The following is a 23,476-nucleotide window of genomic DNA, read 5'->3' as shown; positions in this document are numbered from 1 at the left end:
TGTTCCTCTCTGGGAGGTACTAATGTCTGAAGAATAGTTTGCCTCTTTTGATTGCACAAGAGATGCAATGGTTTGCTTCTTTATATAAACAAGTGGGATGTGATGTCTAGGCTGTACTCTGTTTTACTGCTTGATCTTTGGCCATCCTCTCCTGAGAATGAAAGCTAGTTCAAAGCACTTCCACCAGAGGGGTGATAGGAGACATGCGTGTAGTTGCCACAGAAAGTCCTCTTTGGCATTTGAAACCAGTTTCCAAGTGTTTTGATAAGTATAACTTGGCTGGGAAGGGCAGTCTTTGTTGAAACTAATTAGACTCTTCCCCCCCCCTCTTCTAGAGGAATGGCTCCTTGTTGGTACCAAACAAGGGCATCTTCTTCTTTACAGGATCAAGAAAGACATAGGTAAGTTGATTTTAAGAATGGCACAAAAAGTTGATCACGTTACTTTTATTTCATGCACTTTAAGAGATTGTAGTGATGTTGACGCAAATGTGTTGCACTGCTGATTTTTTTTTTTCCTACTTAGTATTTAACAAATATTTTTGTGGGATCTTTGGTGAAAGTGTGCATACCATTTAGCAGATGTGCAAGAAAGATAGCAAGTAGTATGAGCCTTTTTTCTGTTTTAAAGTGTGTTACATACCAGGTCTCTGTATGTTTGAATTTGTAGTAAGTTAGTGTAATTTTGTGAATACAGTGCATAAACATGCGCTAAGGCACTGCAGTGTGCTTATTGCCAGAGGTTTGATGTTTGCCTTCTGTTAATGAAGGACTTGATTAGTGAAAGAGCAGCTTTATTCAGTGGGTCCATAAGCATCAAAGGATGGGGAAGAGAGATCCCTCCTAACCACTCCTGTCCTGTATTGACTTTTCTCCCTGCCTCTTTGACAGTCATATGTGTTCATAGTCTGTTCTGGAGATGCCACAAAGAGAACTATTGTATTTTTGGTTTAGTTAAAATAGATCTTCACTAAACAGATTTGTATTTTACATTATCTGCTATTATGTTGAAAATTATGTTACTGAGCACAGTAATGTAGTGTAGTGTGAGACAGGAAAGAAAAAAACCATCTACTTCCAAGTTTGTCAGCTCTTGGAAAAATGTTTATTTGTAGCTACTTGGATTCTAGAGACTGAATTCAGCTTGCTTTTTCCAAAACTTGTAGGCCGTCTATTCCAATCAGAACATGCTAGTCTTGAGTTGCTAGTGTCTTATCTCACATGGTAAATTTCTCCCCCTTTTTTGCATCAATGCCAGGAGAGGTTATGTCATCAGAAAGTGTCTGTAAGTCTTTATCCCTAAAACTCCTTTTAAACCCTTGTGGTGTAGTGTTTATTCCTTGTCTACTTTGCAGTGATATGCTCTCTAGCAATTTAAATTGCTGATATTTGATTGGTATGGATGAAGTCATTATGGGTATCTTTGTATCTCTGGGTTTCAAAATACTTAAATGTAATTCTTGTAATCTAAAATTTCAGCAAGGCAAAAATGTAACTATTGATGAGGTCCTCGGATGGGTACAAGAAGTGTAATTTAAATTTTCACCTGACTGTAGAAGACCTTCTGATGCATTTGGTTATTAAGTAAAAGATAGCACAGAGATGTTAGAAGAATGATTCTTATAGTGTTAAGTGGCTAAGTTTGCTTTCATAATTCTTCATAATCTATTTAGTGTGAGATACATTCAGTCATAAATTTAAGGGCAATTTCAGTTTACATAACCTCCCAAATCTTTTTCATAGGTTGCAATAGGTTTGAAGTGACACTAGAGAAATCCAACAAGAACTTCTCAAAAAAGATTCAGCAGGTAGGAAATACTATCTTCTTGACATGGGGACAGTTTTCCGGTGTTTTTAGCCAAGAAACAAAATACCAAATGTAAATCTGGAGTCTCTGCTAAGCTTAACAAAAAATTTCCCCCAAACTATAGATTCTTCTAGAGGTGGCACAGCCTGGTATTTTTGCCCACTCTTCCCATAACAGGAATAGACTTGGTTTGGTTGCTAAAACAGAAAGCAAAGAATTGGAACTTACAGGTTTATTTTTGACTTCTGTAGAAATGCTTTGCGCAGTAAATCTTCAGCTGCTCTCTCTGAGAATATTTGTAAAAGTGATGGTAATAACACCAACAGACTGTAATACATAATTTGACTCTTGGATAAAATGCTATGGGAATGTGAATGTAATTTCTCTTAACTGGAATTCAGAACTGAAGTAACTGATTATCTACTGCCAGTCTTGCTACTGTTTCCTTTTTTTTTTATAACTTTGGCTCATTGATTATATTGATTCTTAGGAAAGCACTTGCCTCAAAAGATTATGCAGCCTCTTTCAGTAGCACCCTGCATATCTTTTAGAAGTACTTCTGTACTAGTAACATACCATACATTGTAGAATTTTTTACCAGGTTAGGTTGCAGGCTCTATGTGCTATCTTGTAAAAACTGAGTATAAGTGAAAGGGGTTGCAACAGCTGGAGGACGTTTGTGCATAGATAGCTGCCTTGCTGTTTTCATTATTTTGAGAATATCCAAGATGCATTTTCTTAGACTGTCTATAATCAAGCCGTGTTCAGAGGTTTAGTTTATGAATGGAGTCACTAACAGAATTCTTTCTTTCAGATTCATGTTGTTTCTCAGTTTAAAATTCTGGTCAGTTTATTAGGTAAGTGAAGAAAATGTTTTAATATTTAATGAGCTCTTCTCAATGCAGTTACTTGGCTGAATGTGGCACCCTTTCCACACACTTGCATAGCAGCCTATTTGTTAAAAAGTCATTGTGTAGGATTTATGCTTTTTCACTTTGTAGAGGAGGCGTTATGCAGCATAGATTGAGAAGCAGCTTTTCTTGTTGTAAGCCAGCTTGGAGAACAAAGTATTTATGCTAAGTTTTGTGATTAAAAATGAAAAAATACATACTTGTGCTAAAGTGTGTGTATATATATAGTCTGTTTGTATTGGCATGTGTATATATATATGCACACATGCATGCATATGTGTGCACACCGTATGTAAGAGGCTAAAACTTCTGTCCAGACTTGTTTGGTGTATGAAACTTACCATTGATGTGTTACACCAAATTCAGTTTATATGCAGATGGTGATCTCTTACCATCTTGTGGAAGATCTAAGTTTGCTTGTCTTTGGCTATACTTGTTTAACCTTATGATCTTCCTATGTCTTTTTTTGCTTATGTTGCTACTCCCTTCTTTATGATCTCCAAGTCCCGGCTCTTCCAACTCCAGCATGTGTAGATTTCTGCTGCCTGCGTCCTCGTGCGTACAAAAACTTGACCACAGCACCCTCCATTTGCAACCGTTCATCTTCCACTAATTTCACAAGCCAGTTCAAAATGGTCTTTGTTCATAACAATCTTCCATCGTGACCTTGCTCTGCTCTGGCCTGCTTGCTCTCCCTTCCACTCCCACTTCCTCTGCTTGGTTAGCAGCTGTTCTCAGTTGCTTCATGTAGTTTTACCAATGCTGGTGTTAGTTGTCTTTTCTGTGTTTGTCGTCTTGTATTTGTGTGTGCCTTAACACTTTTCAGCTTTTGGGAAAACAGTGGTTTTCCTTCCTTGCAGCTGTTAGTTTCACAAGTTCTTCTTGTTATGTAGACATAAAATGTGGTAACTTAGTTGAATTAGCAATGAGCTCTACATGTATTAAATATCGATTAATAATTGGAATTTTGTTTAAAACAGAAAATAATATTTATGTCCATGACCTGTTGACATTTCAACAAATCACCACAGTTTCCAAGGCAAAAGGTGCATCTCTTTTCACTTGTGATCTTCAGGTAAGAGGAGGAACACAATGGCACAGATGTCCTTACTGTTTGTAATAAGTTGCTCTGTAGATTAGGTTTGTTAATTTTGTGTTACATGCAAGTTGCTTGGGTACTAGTGCTCTTCAAAATTAGTACCTACTGGATGTTGAAGCTTTTCTTAAGGCAACAGTTTTTAATGTAGTCATCTTAATGTTCTTCCTGTGCTTCATAAGATGTTCTTGTACAATCTGTTGTGATTATAGCCTTTAACCTCCTGATACAGAACTTCAAGGCGTTATTCTGTAGTAATTTTGACTGTCTTCTTTTTTTGAAAGGTCCTTTTCAATATACAAGCCATTTCATTTCCTTAAATTGCCAGAGTGCTAGTTCATAGTGGTTCCCTTTGCCAAGCATCTCTACCACTGTTTCTGTTAAACTGTATTGAACCAAGGAGTCCCACGGCAATTGTGGTAGATTTGGGTCATAAAATGGTTCCATAAGGTATAATAATCCTCTGTTCGTATGCTGTGGTTGTTAAGTGACTCATTTCTATCCAAGTGGGTTTCTCAGCCTACCCATGTCATTCAGAAACCTTACGCATAACCAGAAGAGATGGCTTAGTGCTCTTTATCACTTTTTATCTCTTTGCCCCATGGGAGCTTAGTGTTAAATATTTTTCTAATCAGAACTCAGGGTTTTCTAGGTGTTAAAACTAGTGATGTCTTTCAGAGCACCTTTAAATCTGCTAATTCCAAAGTGCCTTTTTTGTTTGTGTGTAGAGGCACTTAGCTTTGCTGATGTTTCTTATCAGGAAACTTTTTCAGTAGGCTAGAACATTAAGCAGCTATTGATGTTTTAATCTGTCAGTATTTTTTGCATTGTTCCATTTCCTCCCCTCTCCTATACTGCATAGAGTTCAAGCCATTTATCCTAGTCTTCAGGACTGTGCTGATAGATCTCTTCTTATCTTCCGTTTGTGTGGTAGAGGCACTTAGCTTTGCTGATGTTTCTTATCAGGAAACTTTTTCAGTAGGCTAGAACATTAAGCAGCTATTGATGTTTTAATCTGTCAGTATTTTTTGCATTGTTCCATTTCCTCCCCTCTCCTATACTGCATAGAGTTCAAGCCATTTGAAGGCTGTGGTGATGGATCTCTTCTTATCTTCTGTTTGTGTGTGTGTGTCTTTGCTCTTTTTTTTTATTTCCTTGGTGTTGCAATCCCTGCCGAAGTTCAATTCTAAGTATCCTGCCCCCTTTCTCTGTGTGCTCCCTTGTTTATGGAATGCTTTTCTGGCATGGATGAACAAAGCTGCTCGTCAGCTGACAGCTTTGCTTCAGGCTGAAGATTCTTTTGGCCTTGAATTATCTTACTTGCCTCTTGGTTTGAGTCCCATGAGTTAGGCCTGTCTATTTTCACAGCAGTCAGATACAGGAGAAGAGGTGCTGAGAATGTGTGTGGCAGTGCGGAAGAAGCTACAACTTTATTTTTGGAAGGACAGAGAGTTCCATGAACTACAGGTCAGTTGTGTTGTTTCTGTAGTTTAGCATGTCTCAACAGGGAATGTAGGTTAGTGTGTACTCGAGCTTTTTACTGCTTGCTATGCAGTCCCTGTTACTCAGAGGCACTGCTGACTTTCAGAGCATTGGCTCCTGTTGGTTCTTCAGTGATTTAACAATGAAGCAGCAAATAAAAGTGAAAATACATGGTTGAAATCACAATTAATGGCATTAATTTCATGAGTAAATCAAAGGCTGTGTTCTGTGTTTTAACATTCTGGTTGTAGTACACCTGACAGTGAAATGTATTAGTGTGCAGCCTCCATAAATGTATGCCGAACGATAACACTATGGAAGTAAGTCCACTTCTAACCAAAGTTTTCCAGGTATGTAATGAAGTCAGAAGGTAGTTACTGACAACAAGCACAGAGAAGTGAACTTGTGAACACCAGAATGATAAAATAACCAATGGAAATCGGTAGAAAATTTTTCAGCTATGCTGCTCTTCTAGGAAGTTACCAGCTAACTTGGAGCACACTTTTTCACTGTGCACAAATCTAGCCTTTTAGTTGAATACTGCCATATTCCTTGACCAGCAGAAGTCTGGCATGTGTGGTGAGGAATACAGTGCCAACAACAAGTGCTGCTGGTGACACGCTGTGTTGCTAGATTTGACTTTTGCTTTTCTCTTGTAACAGCCATTTTAACCTGTTTTCATCAGGGAGACTTCAGTGTACCTGATGTACCCAAATCTATGGCCTGGTGTGAAAACTCAATCTGTGTAGGCTTCAAGAGGGACTATTACCTGATACGGGTAAGACTGGTGTTTGTGGAGTACAGTGTTTAAGAAGATTTGGGTAGCAGTAGACACTACGGAGGCTGCTGCTGTGCTCAAGGATTTAGCTAACAGACATTTGTGAAAAACAGCATCTGGTACTCTTGCCATATGTGGTTTTGGAAGGGACAGTCTAAGTCTGTCCTTTTAAACTGATGTTTTGTCAGGAAGTGATACTCTGTTTATTGCTGTTGAAACCAGATTTGAAGCTCTTGCAGAAAAAAGGCATTGGGAAAAGATATATTTTAGTTTGGCAGCAGTCTGTGTAAGCTCAGTTTGCATTTTATTTAATGTATTAAGAAAGGAGATAGCTCTAAAAGGGGAAGAAAGACCACAAATATCTTTTTATCTTGCAGACAGTGGGGCTTAACCATTTTTTCCTTTTTTTATTCTCTTGCTAACTGAACTGTATTTGTTGCAGTTTGAAAGTCTGTAAACTCACTGTTAATTTAGTATTGCAGTTTCCACTTAAGCTTCATTTGATAGTTATATTTGATTCTCTTTTCTGCCTTTACGATTGGCTTCTGCTGATACAGGAAAACAAGATGAAGACGAGGTGCACCACACATATACGTATGTATATGTACGTGGGTGGCAACACTGATCTGTAGTCAACAGGAAAACTGCGCAGTGATTTTCACAGTCACTTCAAACTGACACTACTTACAAAAGCGATGCCTTTCTGCAGCCCTCTCCTAGATCTTGATTCCTGCCATTCTAGTGATATGCGTACTTGTGCAGGTGCTCAAGCAACCAGAGTGGAGTCTTGCTGTCCAAGTGTCGGCTTTGCGTTGGCTCTAGTGCTTCAATGATCCATCCTTGAATTGCTTCATTTCACTAAATAGGCAGAAAAAAATGTTTTTAGGGTATTGCTTTCTGCTAGCTAGCTGTTGATTTATAAGAATGCTTGAGCTGTAATGCAAGGGAAGCAGCAGGAACATTGTAGCTGGAGTTGTTAGATCAGCTCATGAAACATCTCTTTGGGCTTTTTTTTGGGGGGTTTCAGTTCCCTGGATGGCATGTGGCCACAAGAATGAATGGCTAGGGCGGGAAAAAGGCTAGGCAGGTTGCTTGGCTTTTTAGTTCATTTTTTTATATGGCAGTGCTCACTCATGCCAGAATAAACCATGTTAAAGTTGTGGCCTAAATGAAATCCTGTGGCTGCACCAAGAAGTGTTTGAACATTTTAACTGATGTTGCTGCTGTGCTATCCATTTTATAAACCTATATGAACTATGTGCTCAGCTGCTGTTATAGTAAAGTCATCTCAGGCACAAAAGTATTAATTCTTTACTTCCAAATGATATGTAAGCAAGATAAATGATGATATGCAGAAAATGTTATTGCTACTCTAAAATTGCACTTGTCCTGTTAGTCTGGGTTGTGAATCCCTCTAGGGGTTTTTTGCCTTTGGTCTTATGCAGCTTTGAAATAAAAGCTACTTTGAACAACAGGGTGGGTTTTTTTTAATTATTATTTTCTTTATTGTCCTAGGTGGATGGAAAAGGATCCATCAAAGAACTGTTTCCCACAGGGAAGCAGCTGGAACCATTGGTAGCTCCTGTAGCAGATGGAAAAGTTGCGGTTGGCCAAGATGATCTGACAGTTGTGCTCAATGAAGAAGGGATCTGTACTCAGAAATGTGCCTTGAATTGGACAGATATTCCTATAGCCATGGGTGAAAATTACCTTCTTTACTCTTTTGTATATGACAAAATCGTTATGTTCCTGATATTTAGAAACTAGCTGGATTTGGAGTGTGACAGTTTCTAAAATATTTCAAGTTGTACTCTGAGTGTGGAAGGTTTCATATGTTCTTGTTTCTTCCCCTTCTTTGCTTCTAGTATGTATGCCTGTCTTCTCCTCAGAAGACAGGTATATTTCATATCTTTTATAAAGGGAGAAGATTTGAAATAGAAGGTAGTGTGTTAAAGCACTGTAGTTCTGGGCACCTCAGTGCCACAGAAATTCCTTACGTTGAAAGATGAACAAAAAGTCTCGTAGTAGTCTATTGACAAATTGCTGTCTGTGTTGGGCATTGAGTACTGTTTTTAATAAGCAAAATAGGAACACATTTCTAGGGGAAAAAAAAATGAAGGGAAGCCTTACTTTAAGTCATGGCTTGTTTCAAGGCATACTTGAGAACAATCAACTTATATTTTTTCACTTGTTTTACTAACAGAACACCAACCTCCCTACATTATTGCTGTTCTGCCAAGGTATGTGGAGATCCGCACTTTTGAACCTCGCCTGCTAGTACAGAGTATTGAGCTGCAGAGACCACGCTTCATCACCTCTGGAGGGTATTGAGTATATCTGATACTACTTTTGTTGGGCTGTCTGGATGTATGGTAGTACTCTGAAAAACTGGGAGAGGAAGAGCTTTTCTAACTCCCCTGGCTTAAGAAGCAGTATTGAAGCAGTTCGTTGTTTTGTATGAACAGCGGAGTGGAGGCCATACCTTGAGAATTAAATGGTGGAGTTCAGTGTCTTTGGGAAATTCTGATCACTGGAGATACAAGGGCAACCTGAGCAATACTGAAAAGCAGAAATAATGTATCTGATTGATCCATGTGTGTATTAACTGGGACTGTTTTTTTCAGATAGGGTATTACTCCTTTCCGAGTGCTGGAATTTAGTAACTGATGTTTTTGTCACCTTTACAGCACAAATATTATATATGTGGCAAGTAATCACTTTGTTTGGCGGCTCATTCCAGTGTCCATAGCCACACAGATCCAGCAGCTTCTGCAGGACAAGCAGTTTGAGTTGGCATTGCAGTTGGCAGTAAGTACTCAAAAACGTTTCGGTTTGCAGTGGATGCACTTGTGCAAAAATACATAAAAGAATGGTTGCCTTCTGCTTGACTGTAGCTAGTCTGGAGAGTTTAACTTCCCTACTGTCCACTTTGCACAAGCTGGTAAACTCTAGCCTTTTTTGACTTAGGTTTTAGTTTTGTGCTGCCACTTCTCCATACTGATCTAATTTTAGATTTTTTAGGTTTAGATTTTGAGATACCATCCTGTATGTGAAAGATTATTTCTCTTAGCTGTTTAATCAGTTACCTTCTTTTAGGCTTTTAAGTAAGTTGGACTTCAGAGTCTTCAGACTTTGTAAACTGTAAACAGTTTTGCCTGGAGTTGTGTGGTTTTTGTTTTTGTCAAATGACCAGGATTTTTTTGTAATGGCCCTCCATATTACTCCTGAAACAATGCTGAAGCAGTACATTTAATTATATTGCTCTTACTGTTTTAGAATTTTCTGGTTTCTGGAAACTTCCCTAGAACTACATTAAAATGAATTAATTGCATTTTGTATTGCTAACTTGAAAAAAAAAAATTTGAAAAGGCAAATGAGTGAAGAGATAGTTGCCATGGTAGAGTGAGTATATAGATAACTCTGGTTATATCAATATCTGGTTATATAGATAACCAGAGGTAGCTTTCAAACCTTCCAGGTTATCTCAGTGATGCAGTAAGCATAGCATCTGAGAATCAGCATTGGAGATGTTCACTTTAAAAGATTATCCTTTTTCTTCTTACTGTCTCCAAAGGATAATCATCCTGTTATTTCTATAGTGTTTCCCTCTCCTTTATGAAGACCAAGAGTTTTTAATGTTTGTTAATTTGTACATGTGTAGGAAATGAAGGATGATTCAGATAGTGAGAAGCGACAACAAATTCACCACATAAAGAACCTCTTTGCCTTCAACCTCTTCTGCCAGAAGCGCTTTGATGAATCCATGCAAGTTTTTGCCAAGCTTGGTACAGGTAAATGCTTGGATTGGCATTGAGGTACCTGGGTTGGAAGGAATTAAATGAAGCTCAGGCTATTGTGTAGGGTGCTTTGTTTTTCTGTTTCATTTTTGTTTTAGAACAGTGGTATCTTCTGCAGACCAGTCCCCTGTAGGAGACAAATAGCCTAGGCAGGTATTTAGCTTTTTTTTGTGAAACTGGTTATAGTACTTAACTTAACTCGCTGACTGATGTTAATTAAATCATGAATTTGCCCTTTGTGCCGAATAAATTTGTATTGTATATTGTACACAGACCCTTGAAGTTGAGGGTTTCAGCAGCTGCAAAAAGCCTACTTGTAGCTTGGAATAAAAATAAGGAACATCTGTAGATTTGCTAAATCCTTGGACTCAGACCAAACTGAGGACCCTTAAACCTGTTTCCTGTTTAATGGACCAAGCTGCTGAAGCCAGGAAACTTTTCTGTGGTTTTGGAAGTCACAGTAGTCTGTGATGCTATTCCTTTGGTTTGTAGTAGGATTATTGGAAGAACACCTGAAGACTGGACTATACCATAGAACAGTGCTTAAGACTGGGATTCTTTTTTTGATAACAGCACATCACTTGCGCATTTAAGCCTAGAACTTTTACTTGTTTTGATGACACTTAACATCATGTTTACGTTGGAAAACTACAATGAAAGAAAAGGACTGAGAACTTAAAATGCTTTGAACTTAAATTAGAGGGTGATAAATTTGAATTTGCTCCATGAAAGTGGATGCTCATTATTTACAGCTATTGAGTTCTTGTTTCAAAAGCACAGTAAATCTAGGAATAAGCAATATTTTATTGAGAAGTCCTGTCCTGATGTCAGAGTTGTTAATGCTGGGATTCTTCAAGAGCAGTAAGAGGATTATAATAATGGCTTGTCCTCCAGGTGTGCCAAGCGCACAGACTGGAACATGTTGTGCTTGGACTTTGAAACAGTCTTTCTCTTGCTTCTTTTGCCTTGTTTTAGCTTCTTTTCTGTAATGAATTCTGTTATCCGTAACCTTGTGGATGTACAAGTTGACTACAAAGAGCTCTGCTGGAAAGCTAAGCTTGCTCAAAGGTTACATACGTTTAAGAGTTTGCAGAAATAATGTTATGAATGGTAACTAATACTAGTTATTTTTTGCTTAGATCCCACTCATGTGATGGGTCTGTATCCTGACCTCCTGCCCACAGATTACAGGAAACAGCTACAGTATCCCAACCCCCTGCCAGGGCTCTCTGGGGCAGAGCTGGAGAAGGCACATTTAGCTCTGATAGACTACCTAACTCAAGTGAGTGCTCCTATATCTGTTTTAGCCAGGGTTATTCAGTTTCAGCATGCTTTGTTAGTTAACTTTGGTGTGCAGGAAGCAGTATGCCTACTCCAGCTCTGTCATGGTAGCCTTAATGGGCTGTCTTCATGGTTGGAGGCAGCAGCTCCTGAGAAAACAGGGGAACTGGAGGACGTGAGGTGTCCCACAGATATGTGGGAGACATCACATGTGACTTTTGTGAGGACTAGACAAAACTTACTCATGGACCAGATCTGAATATGAGTCCAGTATTTTATTTCTAATAGCCTTCTGAAGAGGACCTGAGCTCCTGATCTTTTGTTTTTGTTTGGTGACTGTTGTGGAGGACACTCCTCCAGGAGACAAGTCAAAAGCATGCGTTAAAAGGTGGACCAGGAGGTAGTGGGTACTGTAACTTCCTGTCCTCTTATTAGACTAAAAGGAAGCCTGTGTCTAAAGGAGTATAGTTTTTGTATCTAGTAGTTCAAAACCTGAATTGTTCTCCAAATGTTTTAAATGTTTCCTGACTTCTTTAAAATGTCTCCATTCAGGTTAACAGCATTTCCTTCTGACTATTTTCTCAAGACTAGGGACATCTTGCAAAACTAGAAATTTGCAAAACTAGAGTATACACCTGAATGTGGTTGGAAAGGTGGTATCTCGAACAGTTAATAAATTGTTTCCTAAAGAATTCCTATTGTTACTAAAACAAGTTATGAAATTGGTTTAATTTAGTCTTTTCACTTGGTGGGTTATATTTGCCGAGGTGGGATGGGGAAATCCATGGCCTTTTCCTGTTAAAATTTCATTTGATGGTCCTGCAGAAAAGAAGTCAGCTGGTGAAGAAGCTAAATGATTCTGACCATCAGTCCAGTACTTCACCCCTCATGGAAGGAACACCCACGATCAAATCCAAAAAGAAGCTACTGCAAATCATTGATACCACTCTGTTGAAGTGTTACCTCCATGTGAGTTTCTGCCTGACCTAGAGGCCTTTCCTTTACCATGCAAGCTGTGTTGGAATTTCAGGGTGAAACATTTAAGAAAGAGGATAAGGAGCTACTTCAGAAATTCTCATGCAACCATCTGTCTTTGGTCTAAAAACCATTTGGGAAACTTCGGTGTTAGCTAGTTTGCTCACTGATCAGGAAGTAGTTTCATGGAATAAAGCAGGTATATCCGTTTCTGGTCGCTGCCTCTGTCAAAAGAATGTGACCATGCCTGTGCTTCTGAAGTTGTAATGAATGCTTCTTGTGTCGCCTTGTACTGTTAAATGCAGGAGAGTGTGATCTTTGCTATCGACAATGTGGTTCAAAGCTGACCCCTATCCTGGAAGGGGAATAGCTCTGATAGATTGTTTTCTTCCTGTCCCAGCAAATTATAGAAATGAAGATGGGCCTTGCTCTAAGATGTTAAACTGTTATTTCTTATAAGACAGTTTCACTCCCCCCCCACACCCCCCTTTCAACTCACATTTTGTACTATAAGCTTAGGAGATGCACGCTAGAAGTATGTTTAAGAGCTCCCTCTTTGCTTTCAGACAAATGTAGCATTGGTGGCACCATTGCTACGTCTGGAGAACAATCACTGCCATATTGAGGAGAGTGAGCATGTACTAAAGAAGGCACACAAATATAGTGAGCTGATAATACTGTATGAGAAGAAAGGTCTGCATGAGAAAGGTAGGTATGAAGTTTGGGTGGGGAGAGGAGAAGGGATAGGAGCATGTGTTCCTAGTATTGAGTTTTAACTTGTCTTCAGTGAGCAGGCAATATTCTGAAGACTTTGTTTCTGGGTCTGTCTTGTGATGAAATTGGTCTTTGTTCCTGTTAACCATTTGGTCTGTGTGCTTAAAACAAAACTTTGTTTTGTCTTCAGTAGCAGAACAGGAAAAATGCACTTTCTTTTGGTTCAAGTTGGAATAATACTTGTGGTTACAAAGGAATGAACCTTTTTCTTCTGAAAGCATTACAGGTACTGGTGGATCAGTCAAAGAAAGCCAACTCACCTTTGAAGGGTCATGAGAGGACAGTGCAATATCTGCAGCATTTGGGTGAGTGTGAAGGAGAGCATTGTTTTTGTGAAGGTATTACTCTTGTTGGGCTTAGTGGTTATTCTACTGTTCAGCAACTTTGTAGAGACTATGGAGCTAAAGGGTATCCTTGTCATCTTGTTTGGTTTCTTCCATAATGTAAACTTCAAGGATTAGTTCATGAGAGTCCTGTTGAAACTTGCGTATCTTATTGGAAAACATTCCTTATTTATGATAAAAATTTCCATTGGTAGAAAATGTACCATAGTGTTTGGAATTTTCTTCCAGTGATGATTTAGCATCACTGACAAAAGGAAAGTCTGACTTCTGGATTAGACTTTCCAGCTGAAAGTCTACCAGTTGCTGTGTCTTGTAGTATCTTTCCTGAGACGAAGAAACCTATGTGAAGTTCTTGTTTTCTCTGTTTAGGTAGATGTAGATTATGATCTAACAGTTGTAGTTGCTGGTTACAGCATCATGGTAGGAACTTGCTTCGTTGACTGTTCACTTGTGAACTCCCAAGTCTGTTTTTGTTTTTGCTGCTTTTGAGAATAGTCCCCTCCCATCCAATAAAATTATTTACTTCTAAATGCAGAACTCTTTAAAAGCATCACACTATTAGTTTGGGAGTGAGTAGTTTGAGGGAAATACCTTTGTTTATCACCTAGTCTTATACTGTTGGCAAAGTTTGATATATTTTTCTATAACTACTTCTTTTAAGAACTGCTGCCTTCTCTTAGCAGCATGTTATTCAATAACACATTACTTAAAATGACATTGAGACCTTTCCCATTTGTGCCATGTCTCTTTCTTACACTTCTTATTCATTGGTATCATTTGGTAATGTCACTCATCTTAAAGAAGTGTAGGTATGTTATATTCAGCATACAGCTTTATGAAACAAACTTTGAATCTTATTTAAGAAAGAATTCTGTCATCTTGATAAAATGATCTCGATTTGACTTATGTCAGCTGTTCATTTGTTTTACCTGAGATTGATTGATGTGTAAGACCTATATTTTATCCATATTTGTCTGGAATACTTTTCTAGAATATTGTCAGCTTGCTAAATTTCTTCTAGACTTCTGGAGCCTCTCTGGTATTTTAGGACCTCCTGAAAATTAGTTTTCCTGTATGCTTCTTGCTCAGCTCCTTGACACTGGTAGAGGATATTTCGGTCTGTTCACTTGAGAGTAATGAAGTACAGTGACAACAACCTAGAAAGTTAACTATTGCTAATAAATAGAATGTTTTACACTAGGGTCACTTGGAGATTTTCCCCCCAGGTGAATTGCGGAAATGTAGCACTGTGTGTGTGTGTGTTTTTTTTTTTTAACTACGCTGCCCATTCTGCCTTGATTAATTGATAGGTGTAATTTCTGGGAGACCCTTAAATGAGATGATAAAAGCATTTCAGACTATGGTGTTTCTACAGATTTTTTTTTTTTCCTCTGCCTCTGCTTTGATGAGGCTTCTGTGGTTATAAGCTTCTAGTCTAAGTAATAATTGATGTTAACTTTTATTTTTTGATTTTAATTATGTGGGATGTATTTTTAGTTGCTTTCATTTACATTCTGAGTGAAGTAGAAACTCTTCTGTAGTCACCTTTTGTCTAGAGGTTTTTGGGCATTTAATGAAATGTTCTTTAAAAGTTCTCAGGTAATTATAGAAAATTTCCTCCAGGCTTGTAGCTGTGGTCTTTTAAGTCATCAAGTATGTATTACTGATTTGGATTTGATATTTGCCATGTGTCAATAGAGTAAGCACCTATTGTTTATTGCATTGAAGCAAATATTAATTGTAAATTCTGTGATTGGGCATACCCATCAAAAATATACTTTATCTGTGCAGAGGTAGGCACAGGAGAATTATGTATTTGATTGGGTGGTAGTTAGTTTTCTGTATTACACCATTCTTTGTTAAAATAGTGTTAGGCAGAACTTCTTTCTGTTACAGCTCATGTTTAAATTAGGGATTTGTTGCCAAGAAAGTTTAGAAATTCAGTGTCTGCTTTAATTCTAGCACCACAAAACATCCTTGCCTGTGACCTTCAGTGTAAATCCCCATGCCGCTGAATGTTATGTGCTGCTTGTTTTGTTTTGTGGTGTGCTGTGATGTTGACGTTTTAGTATTCTGTTCTATAAGCTTTGGTAGTTACTTGATGAGTTCATCCTCTCTTTCTGCCATCTTGAGTGTTTTGGCTAGGTTGTAACTCCACATTTGATTTGGTCATAACTTCAGCAAAGGCAGCTTGATCAGTGCTTTGGAAAGGAGCTATTCCAACTAATCTCAAACTTGTTTATAAGGAGTTAGACTTCCTCTTCTCTGTCTCTTGTTCTACATGAGAACTTATTCCCGTGGCTTGTCCTGTCCTTTATTTAAATTTTCTCAGTGAGGCTAGCAAATCCATTACCATACCATGCCCTGTTAATTCAGAAATTTAATTGAAGTTCAGTGACATTCAGACTGGTGACCTCAGTGCCTTTGCCAAGTCACGGTTTTGTTTCTGAAACTTTGAAATTGGCTCTTCTAGGGACTATTTTAATTGTTTTACTTAATAGCACTCATCTTCTGTTTTTTTAAAATACTGCTACTATTAAGATGCTGCTTGTTTTAAATATTTTAAAAGTAACTTACTCCTGATGATATTATGAAATGAAGAAAAGCAAACAATGGCTACCATCTTACAGGGTCAGTGTAGGTTTCTGTTTCTTGTATAGTTGTGTTGTTGCATTGTTTGGAGAGTGAATGCCTCATGGATCTGACCAGGAGGATGAGGGGAAAGTCATGTTTTCCTAACATATTTTACAAACTTTGTGAACCAAATTATCCAAGAAAGTATTCTTTTAAAGAGGTGGGTCCTAAACTTTCTTAAAAGATGAAAAGTTATTACCTGTCATGTAGTTTCCATGCCAGTTACTTCAGTACTGTGGTGCTTTACTACTGAAGTATTGAAGTTATGAAGCATTTGACAATTTGGTATATAAGTCATTAGACTGGCAGGCTGGAAATGGACTGGAGGTAATTACACAAGTGAAAAGTACAGTGTTTTTTCTACCCAAATAAAAACAAATTGTAAGAGAAGACTTTTGGAATGTGATTAAGACAACTGAGCTTGGTTTTGGTCTGAATTGTTTATGTTTGGTGGTGCTTAGTATTTGAATTAATTCTTGTTTCTGTATGAAATCATGTTTGCAAAGTAATGAAATTGTGACTTCAGCCTGGAATGTGTGATTTGCCTGACTTGAGCAGGGAAAAAACCCAAACTGGGTTCTTTCTGTAAATTAAGCTTCGTTGGCTCTGAGAGCATCTGGTTGTATTGTGACTAGAAAGATCTTTAGGATTTTAACATTAAGCACTGCTGCTTTTTGTATTACAGGCACAGAGAACTTGCACTTGGTGTTTTCCTACTCTGTCTGGGTGCTAAGAGATTTTCCTGAAGATGGACTGAAAGTAAGTGTGGCTGAATTGGGCACCTTGCCATTGAGATTCTTAGTGCCATGTATGGAATTGGGAGAACTCAACGTAAGAAGCCATGTATTAATGCTAAATCCAATTAAATACATAATTTATATTTTCTCTGTTCACTACTGTGGTAAGATTAGCAGTAGATAGAGCAGGACAGCCTTTCAGTTTTTCTTATGGTTTTCCATTGTTGGAATACTTTATATTGTAATAAGTAGCTAGGAACCTTTGATACAACGTTTAATGTTGATGTCACGCTTTTTGCACAAGAGCATTACTGAGTATTTAAATGTCAAATATTAATATGCCTTTCTTATTTTCTCTTTCCTCTTTGATATAGAATTGACTCCCTGTATTTGTGAGGTGTGGGGCACTGTAAAAGAATTGTTAACTAAGGCAGAAGTGGGGATTTGTTTGTTAATCCTTTCAGATGCAAGAGAGTTTCTCAGTGCCTGAATAAGCTGCTGAGATTTTTTTCTAAATACCTCTTGTGCTTACTCTTTGGACATATATGCTGGGTTTCAGTGCCTCAGAGAAAATACTGTGGCACTTGAATTAAAAAAAAAAAAAAAGAAAATCACCATTCTGTGAATAAAATTTTGTTTAACAGATATTTACAGAAGACCTCCCTGAAGTGGAAGCTTTGCCACGAGACAAAGTGCTCAGTTTCTTGATAGAAAATTTTAAAAGCTTGACTATTCCTTATCTGGTAAGAACTCTATCTGTACTAGTGCATTACATTCAGTACAACATGTAACATGTAAGGCATTACTTCTCCTTACTATGCTCCTGGCATTGGAGCCCTGATGCTGTCTTAGAGTGCCAGCTTTGCCATAAGTTGTGCAAAGAAAATACGATTAAAGGATATGAAATCCTGAAGTCAAGCATGGTAAAGGCAAGCATGGAACTGTCTCTTGCTTATAACAAATTACTGCCCAGAGGAAGTGTCTATAACTGAACCTGAACATGTATTTACAGGAGCACATCATTCATGTCTGGGAAGAAACTGGTGCAGACTTTCACAACTGTCTGATCCAGCTGTACTGTGAGAAGGTGCAAGGCTTAATGAAAGAATATCTCAATTCTTTCCCTGCAGGTATGTTTAGCCTTTTCTGATGGGAAGACCAAGGGCGTGGGACAGCACAGGGGAGCCTTCACAGTGTGTTGCTGTAAGGCTTCCCTGTTCACACCCAGAAGATACCCAAGTGATACACAACAGAAGTTGTAGCTTTGTAGGGAAGGCTAGTTTATTGCCTCCCTAGAGATCCTAAGGGAGCAAGTGACACTTTGTTCATGATTAAGTGGAACAGCAGCTACTGCTCCCTGAATTCTGCATGTTAAGGGTAGGGAGGTGTCTTGAATAACTGAGTCTGTTGTTTAACCAGCCACTTGATGTATTTTAGGGAGCTAAAGTAATTTGGCAGGTGCACCGGTATTTCAGCCTGTGTAACAGTTTCAGCAGCCAAACATAATGATTTGTGTGTTTATCTTCTGTGTACTAGCGTAGTGTAAGAGTTGTAATACCATAGCTTATGTTGTTTTCTTCCATGTAGATAAAACTCCAGTGCCTGCTGGGGAGGAAGGAGGAGACTTGGGGGATTACCGGAAAAAGCTTCTACTTTTTCTGGAGAAGTCTAGCTGGTATGAACCTAGTCGACTAATTAGTGACTTCCCCTTTGATGGTGAGTTCAGTTTCCATAGGTTAGTTAAACCCTAGCTTATTGCATTGTACAGCAAAACCTCCTCACTTATTGTAGAATAATGGTAACAAGAAACAGAGAAAATGGCTGTATCTGTAGTTGCAGGCCACTGGTGTGTATACTAATTCTGTTTTTGCTGGCACAGTTGGGTTTACCAGTCTCTGCTGGATTCCTGTAACTGCTGGCCTAAGACCTTGTGGCATCTCCCATCACTTAAATATTTAGCCTAACTTTTTGATGAGCCTGAAAATCAAAAATCAACTGATCTGAAGTTTGTTGTTTCTTAAGGTTACTTAAGAATTCATAAAAATGTTACTGAGACTAGCGGGAAGTAGACTTACAGTCTCAGCTTAACTTCAACCTGTGCTCAGACTACAGTTTATAGTTCATTCTATTAGTGTGACCACTAATGGAGCTTATGTTGTCATTTCTTTGTGTAGCTATTGACTAATCCTTCATGCTGTCACTAGGTCTCCTAGAAGAACGTGCTCTGCTCTTGGGTCGTATGGGGAAGCATGAGCAAGCTCTGTTTATTTATGTTCATATTTTGAAGGACACCAACATGGCTGAAAAGTAAGGGGTTTTTTTTGTGGGTTTGTTTTGGGTTGTATGGGGTTTTTTTTTTTTGCAAGACTTACTTTGCTCACTGCCCTATGGATAGGGTGTGTAGTGAAATGTTGCTGTACGTGGAGCATGAATGCTGTAAGCGTTCAGGATCTTCTGGGTTTCCATGTTTTCTTGATTTTTAGACTCTTCCAGGTATCTGTTCATTACAGACAAAGATGGTGTCCCCTTGAGGCTTACCTTTTCATGCTTCTCTGTCATTGTGTTTCAGAGCAATATGACAGTCATCAGTGAAGTCTTTGTTTCCACCTTTCTGTCCTTAGCTTTTGAACTTCTGTATGTTGTTTTGCTTCCTTTCTCTTTGGAGAGACATTCACTCTCTCAGATGCAAAGTTAAGCTCCATCAATTAGCAGAATCCTTTCTAGTAAAGATACAACATTTTGCTAGATGTATTGTGTCAGGGAACCTTCTGAGTGAATCTAAAGTATTTAGGTGAAAATAGAATTAACCGATACTGGCAGATATATCTGAACATTGGAGCTTGCTTAACATACCTTCTTTTAAAGCTAGTTTCAGCAAATGTCTGTTAGAGGACATTCAACCCCGGTATGCAGTGTGCACTAGTGAACACCTTTTCTTTGTGAGTCAGATACAGTAATTGGATATTATCTACACTTTTTTTATGCTATGATGTGTTGATTGGAGACATCTTTTCTTCCCCTTGTTTTACACAGCTAAATTAAATTTAGTTTATTTCATGAAAACTTTTTAAGTTGATTGGAAGTGGGAGAGACTTGCACAAAACCTTCCTTTTCTCAGCATTGTAATGAAGAGTAAATGATGTCGTTTTGTTGTGCGACTTTGATTTAATTGATCAGAATTGGATGTACGGTCACCTAACTTGAATGGCTAAAGTAATTGGAGCATTTAAATGTTAATTTCTGTGGACTGATTCTCTGGGTTCCAAAACTGACCCTGCATTTCACTGGATTCTCCTCTGTTCTAGCTACTGCCATAAACATTATGACAGAAATAAAGATGGCAACAAAGATGTAAGTAGCTTCATCTTTGCAGTCTTCCTTTTCAGTAAGTATGTATTAGACTATTTGTGCCAAGGAAGAAGTTTTTCCCAATGAGGATGGTGAAACACTGGCACAGGTTGCCCAGAGAGGTAGTAGATGCCTCATCCCTGGAAACATTCAAGGTCAGATTGGATGGGGCTCTGAGCAACCTGATCTAGTTGAAGATGTCCCTGCTCATTGTGGGGTTTTGGACTAGATGGCCTTTAAACTAGAACTAGATGTTCCTTCCAACCCATACTATTCTAAGATTCTGTGTTAGGGACTTTAAAGTTTTTGCTCTGTGTTTTTTTTTTTCAGACTTTTTCAGTGTTTGTGTAGGTGGACAAGAACTTATGTACAAGCTCTTAGAATTTAGGAATTACTAGATGATTGTGGTTTTTTATTTTTATTTTTTAAAATTTGTTTTTTTTGTTGAGACTGTTACTGTATCACTGGCGTTGAGCATATGTTCTGAGGCTAAAGTTCCAAAGGAATTTAGAAGACAAAATACTGTGCATGTATTCCACATATATCTACTGAAAAGTTTAATATTAAAAAGCAATGAAGTGTTGGTTTCTAAAGGTTATAAATGAGTTATGTAAGGTTAATGAGGGAGGCTTAATTAAAACTACTTTTATAGAAAAACTGTATTGTAGAATTCAGGTCTTAAAAAGACTTGAACATCATTGGTACTTTTCAGTCTTTCTTCTTTTAAGATAAGAGCTGTTTAAACGAGCACATCAGAATTTTGAATGGCATGGGTACAACTTACTAGTGCCATTGCTGGGTTCTACCAGCACTGTCAATTGTGGATGAGTGCAGTGGTTTCAGAACTTTCCTTTTGTGTGCAACAGGTCTATCTGTCACTGCTCCGGATGTATCTCTCCCCACCTAGTGTTCATTGCCTGGGACCAATCAAGATGGAAGTGCTGGAGCCTCAAGCCAATCTGCAGGCTGCTCTGCAGGTTTTGGAACTACATCACAGCAAACTGGATACCACCAAGGTAAGAAAGATTTGCAAGTACTCAGTTTGTACTCTTGGCAGAAGGTGACAGAAGGTACTGGAGTAGGCAAGTGAACAGATTGTAACAGTGTCCAGCTAAATGTGTCAATTTCTATTCTGTTTTGTGCTCTATTTCTTTTAATTTTTTCTAACAAAGTATATTTTGCTGCAGGCGATAAACCTACTCCCAGCAAATACACAGATTAGTGAGATCCGAATCTTCTTAGAGAAAGTCCTTGAAGAAAATGCGCAGAAGAAAAGATTTAATCAAGTACTCAAGAATCTTCTCCATGCAGAGTTTCTGAGGGCAAGTACCCACCACCTGTCATTTATTGGAATGATGTTTTGTAACGGAAGTTCAATATTTAAATTAACTGTTTCTTAAATGGAATGTGTGTCCTCTAGATGGTGCTGTAGTGCACCTGAAATCAGTAGATGTGCATCAAGTAGACCAAATGTCCCTTTTCCAGGAGATGGCAAGTACATTCCTTTTAGTTTGGATGAGGTGTGTGTGTCTTTGTGAGTCTCTGGACTCACTGTGCTCTGGTGTGCGTTTGCAGGATGATCTTGGAGAGCATGGGCTGGATTTCTTTCAAATAAACTAAACCAGATGATGCAGTTCAGTAGTTCACCTGAACGTGCCTTAGTGGTTAGAATTGCCTTAGTCTGTGGATCAGACTAGTTGAAAGCAAAATCCTGCTATTCATATAGTGTGGGTGTTGGGTGTTCTGCTCTACAGACCTGCTGCTTTTGTGCTGTACAACTTGCTAATGTAGATAAGGCCACTGAAAATTAAATGTGTCAGTTTTCAGTTTCACCAGACTAGAAGGGAGCTATGGTATGGCATTGCTTTTTAAGCAAGTTTTTTTCCCATTCTTCTTTAGGTCCAGGAGGAGCGGATCTTGCATCAGCAAGTGAAGTGCATTATTACAGAGGAGAAGGTGTGCACTGTATGTAAAAAGAAGATAGGTAACAGGTGAGAGAGCGTATACCTTAAAGCTTGGGAAACTGAATCAAATATGAATCTGGTACACTTAAACTAATAATGTCGCAAAACTCAGTGTGTATATGCACGGAGAGAACAGCAATATGAGTGAGACATTTGAGGAGTGTTTGAATTAAGAATTACATCGCTCAACTGGGTGGCTGGGAAAACATCAAAGCTTTAGTCAGTGAAGTGTACTGCAAGAGTTTAATCCTGCTTTCAACAAAGGAGAATAAAATCCCTTCAGAAACTCATAAGACTTCTTACTTCACAACTCTAGAAGTCATAAAATTGCTTCTCATACTGAATTTATAAAATTTTCTAAGAACACTGCCTACTACCTGCCTCAACTAGAATTAAGAAGGATGATATAAAGAATCTCAGACTTGAGATATAAGTATAACAGTTTTCTATATCTGATAGCTTTGTTGTTCCCTGGCTGATACACATTTTGTAGCCTAGTTATCTTAGGACATCTAAAAGTAGAACTAATTCACTTGATACCTGGATGCCAATAACTTTTCTTCTACTATTCCTAGTAGGTAATTATGGGTTAGTATAGAATGCAAATTTTATTTGCACTTTTTCCTCTTAGAACTCCAGTGAAATGCCAGATGACTAGCTTATTCATTATTTCTCTCACTGATAGGAACCCTTCTGAGGTATCAGTAGCGTTTACAATGATAGGGAAAGGTTCTTTTTCCAAAACATTTTAATGAACGTGGGTCTAAATATACTTATTGCTGTGCATATTCAATTTTTTGCTGTTAGTGCGTAGCATGTAGCATCAGAATTTAAACTTGCATATGTAGTATTGTTTTGGTTGGCTAGGATTTTTCTAATGCTGTTAAGTTCAACAAGGTTTTTGAAGGGCAAGCGTGTCACCCGGTCTTTAACTTGTTACCAGTAACTTCCAAGTAAAGTGTGCCTATAGAAACGAAAGTCTTTTTTTTTTTTTTTTTTCTTTTTATGAAACTCTTACAAAATCCATAGAATTTTTCTGTCTGGTTTTGCTCAAGAATATAGTCAGGTTGTAATTTAAACAAGAAAGTGTCGCTTTCATGTAAGCATCTTTTTCTGATTCTGACACGACTTGGATGTTCTTGTTTGAATAGCGAAAACTGTTTATATTGACAGTTGATTTTTGTGTTCTGTCTCTTTACAGTGCATTTGCTCGATACCCTAATGCAATAGTTGTGCATTATTTCTGCTCCAAAGAAGTCAACACATTGGACACCTGACCTGTCATGGTCAATAATCCCAACACTCATATGGAATTCAGAATGGACGACTTAAGAACTTGATGCCTCTGAGATTTTTGAGGCTTGTTGCTAGATTCATTTATACTGGGTAGAAGTCGTTTGTATCTGTGGACTGACTGTACCTATCTGGCAATATTAATCTACTAGAAAATGACTTTAACCATTTTATTATAGTGCTGGCAACTACACTGAACCTCTCGGTACTCAGATGAAGAATAGAAACTGATTTTTGTATTGAGTTTTGTATCGCA

The 23,476-nt window shown here is 38.2% G+C and overlaps 1 protein-coding gene across 1 annotated transcript; it reads left to right on the top strand.

Annotated features, from left to right (window-relative positions):
* Positions 1 to 335: 335 nt before the first annotated feature.
* On the top strand, positions 336 to 23,452 carry VPS39 (vacuolar protein sorting 39 homolog (S. cerevisiae); the record flags this gene model as incomplete). The annotated part of the gene is made up of 25 exons (XM_010293397.1): positions 336 to 401; positions 1,252 to 1,284; positions 1,743 to 1,807; positions 2,621 to 2,663; positions 3,698 to 3,792; positions 5,182 to 5,280; positions 5,981 to 6,073; positions 7,589 to 7,772; positions 8,277 to 8,397; positions 8,761 to 8,881; positions 9,735 to 9,864; positions 11,010 to 11,152; positions 11,977 to 12,120; positions 12,693 to 12,834; positions 13,119 to 13,205; positions 16,564 to 16,637; positions 17,260 to 17,358; positions 17,628 to 17,745; positions 18,203 to 18,331; positions 18,820 to 18,922; positions 19,921 to 19,966; positions 20,830 to 20,979; positions 21,151 to 21,285; positions 21,863 to 21,954; positions 23,129 to 23,452. Coding segments are annotated over 25 exons (2,588 nt in total), but the record flags the coding sequence as incomplete, so codon positions are not given.
* Positions 23,453 to 23,476: the final 24 nt, after the last annotated feature.

This window comes from Phaethon lepturus, unplaced genomic scaffold (assembly GCF_000687285.1).
Source record: "Phaethon lepturus isolate BGI_N335 unplaced genomic scaffold, ASM68728v1 scaffold6658, whole genome shotgun sequence".
NCBI lineage: Eukaryota > Metazoa > Chordata > Aves > Phaethontiformes > Phaethontidae > Phaethon > Phaethon lepturus.
This window is presented reverse-complemented; position numbering and strand designations above follow the sequence as displayed.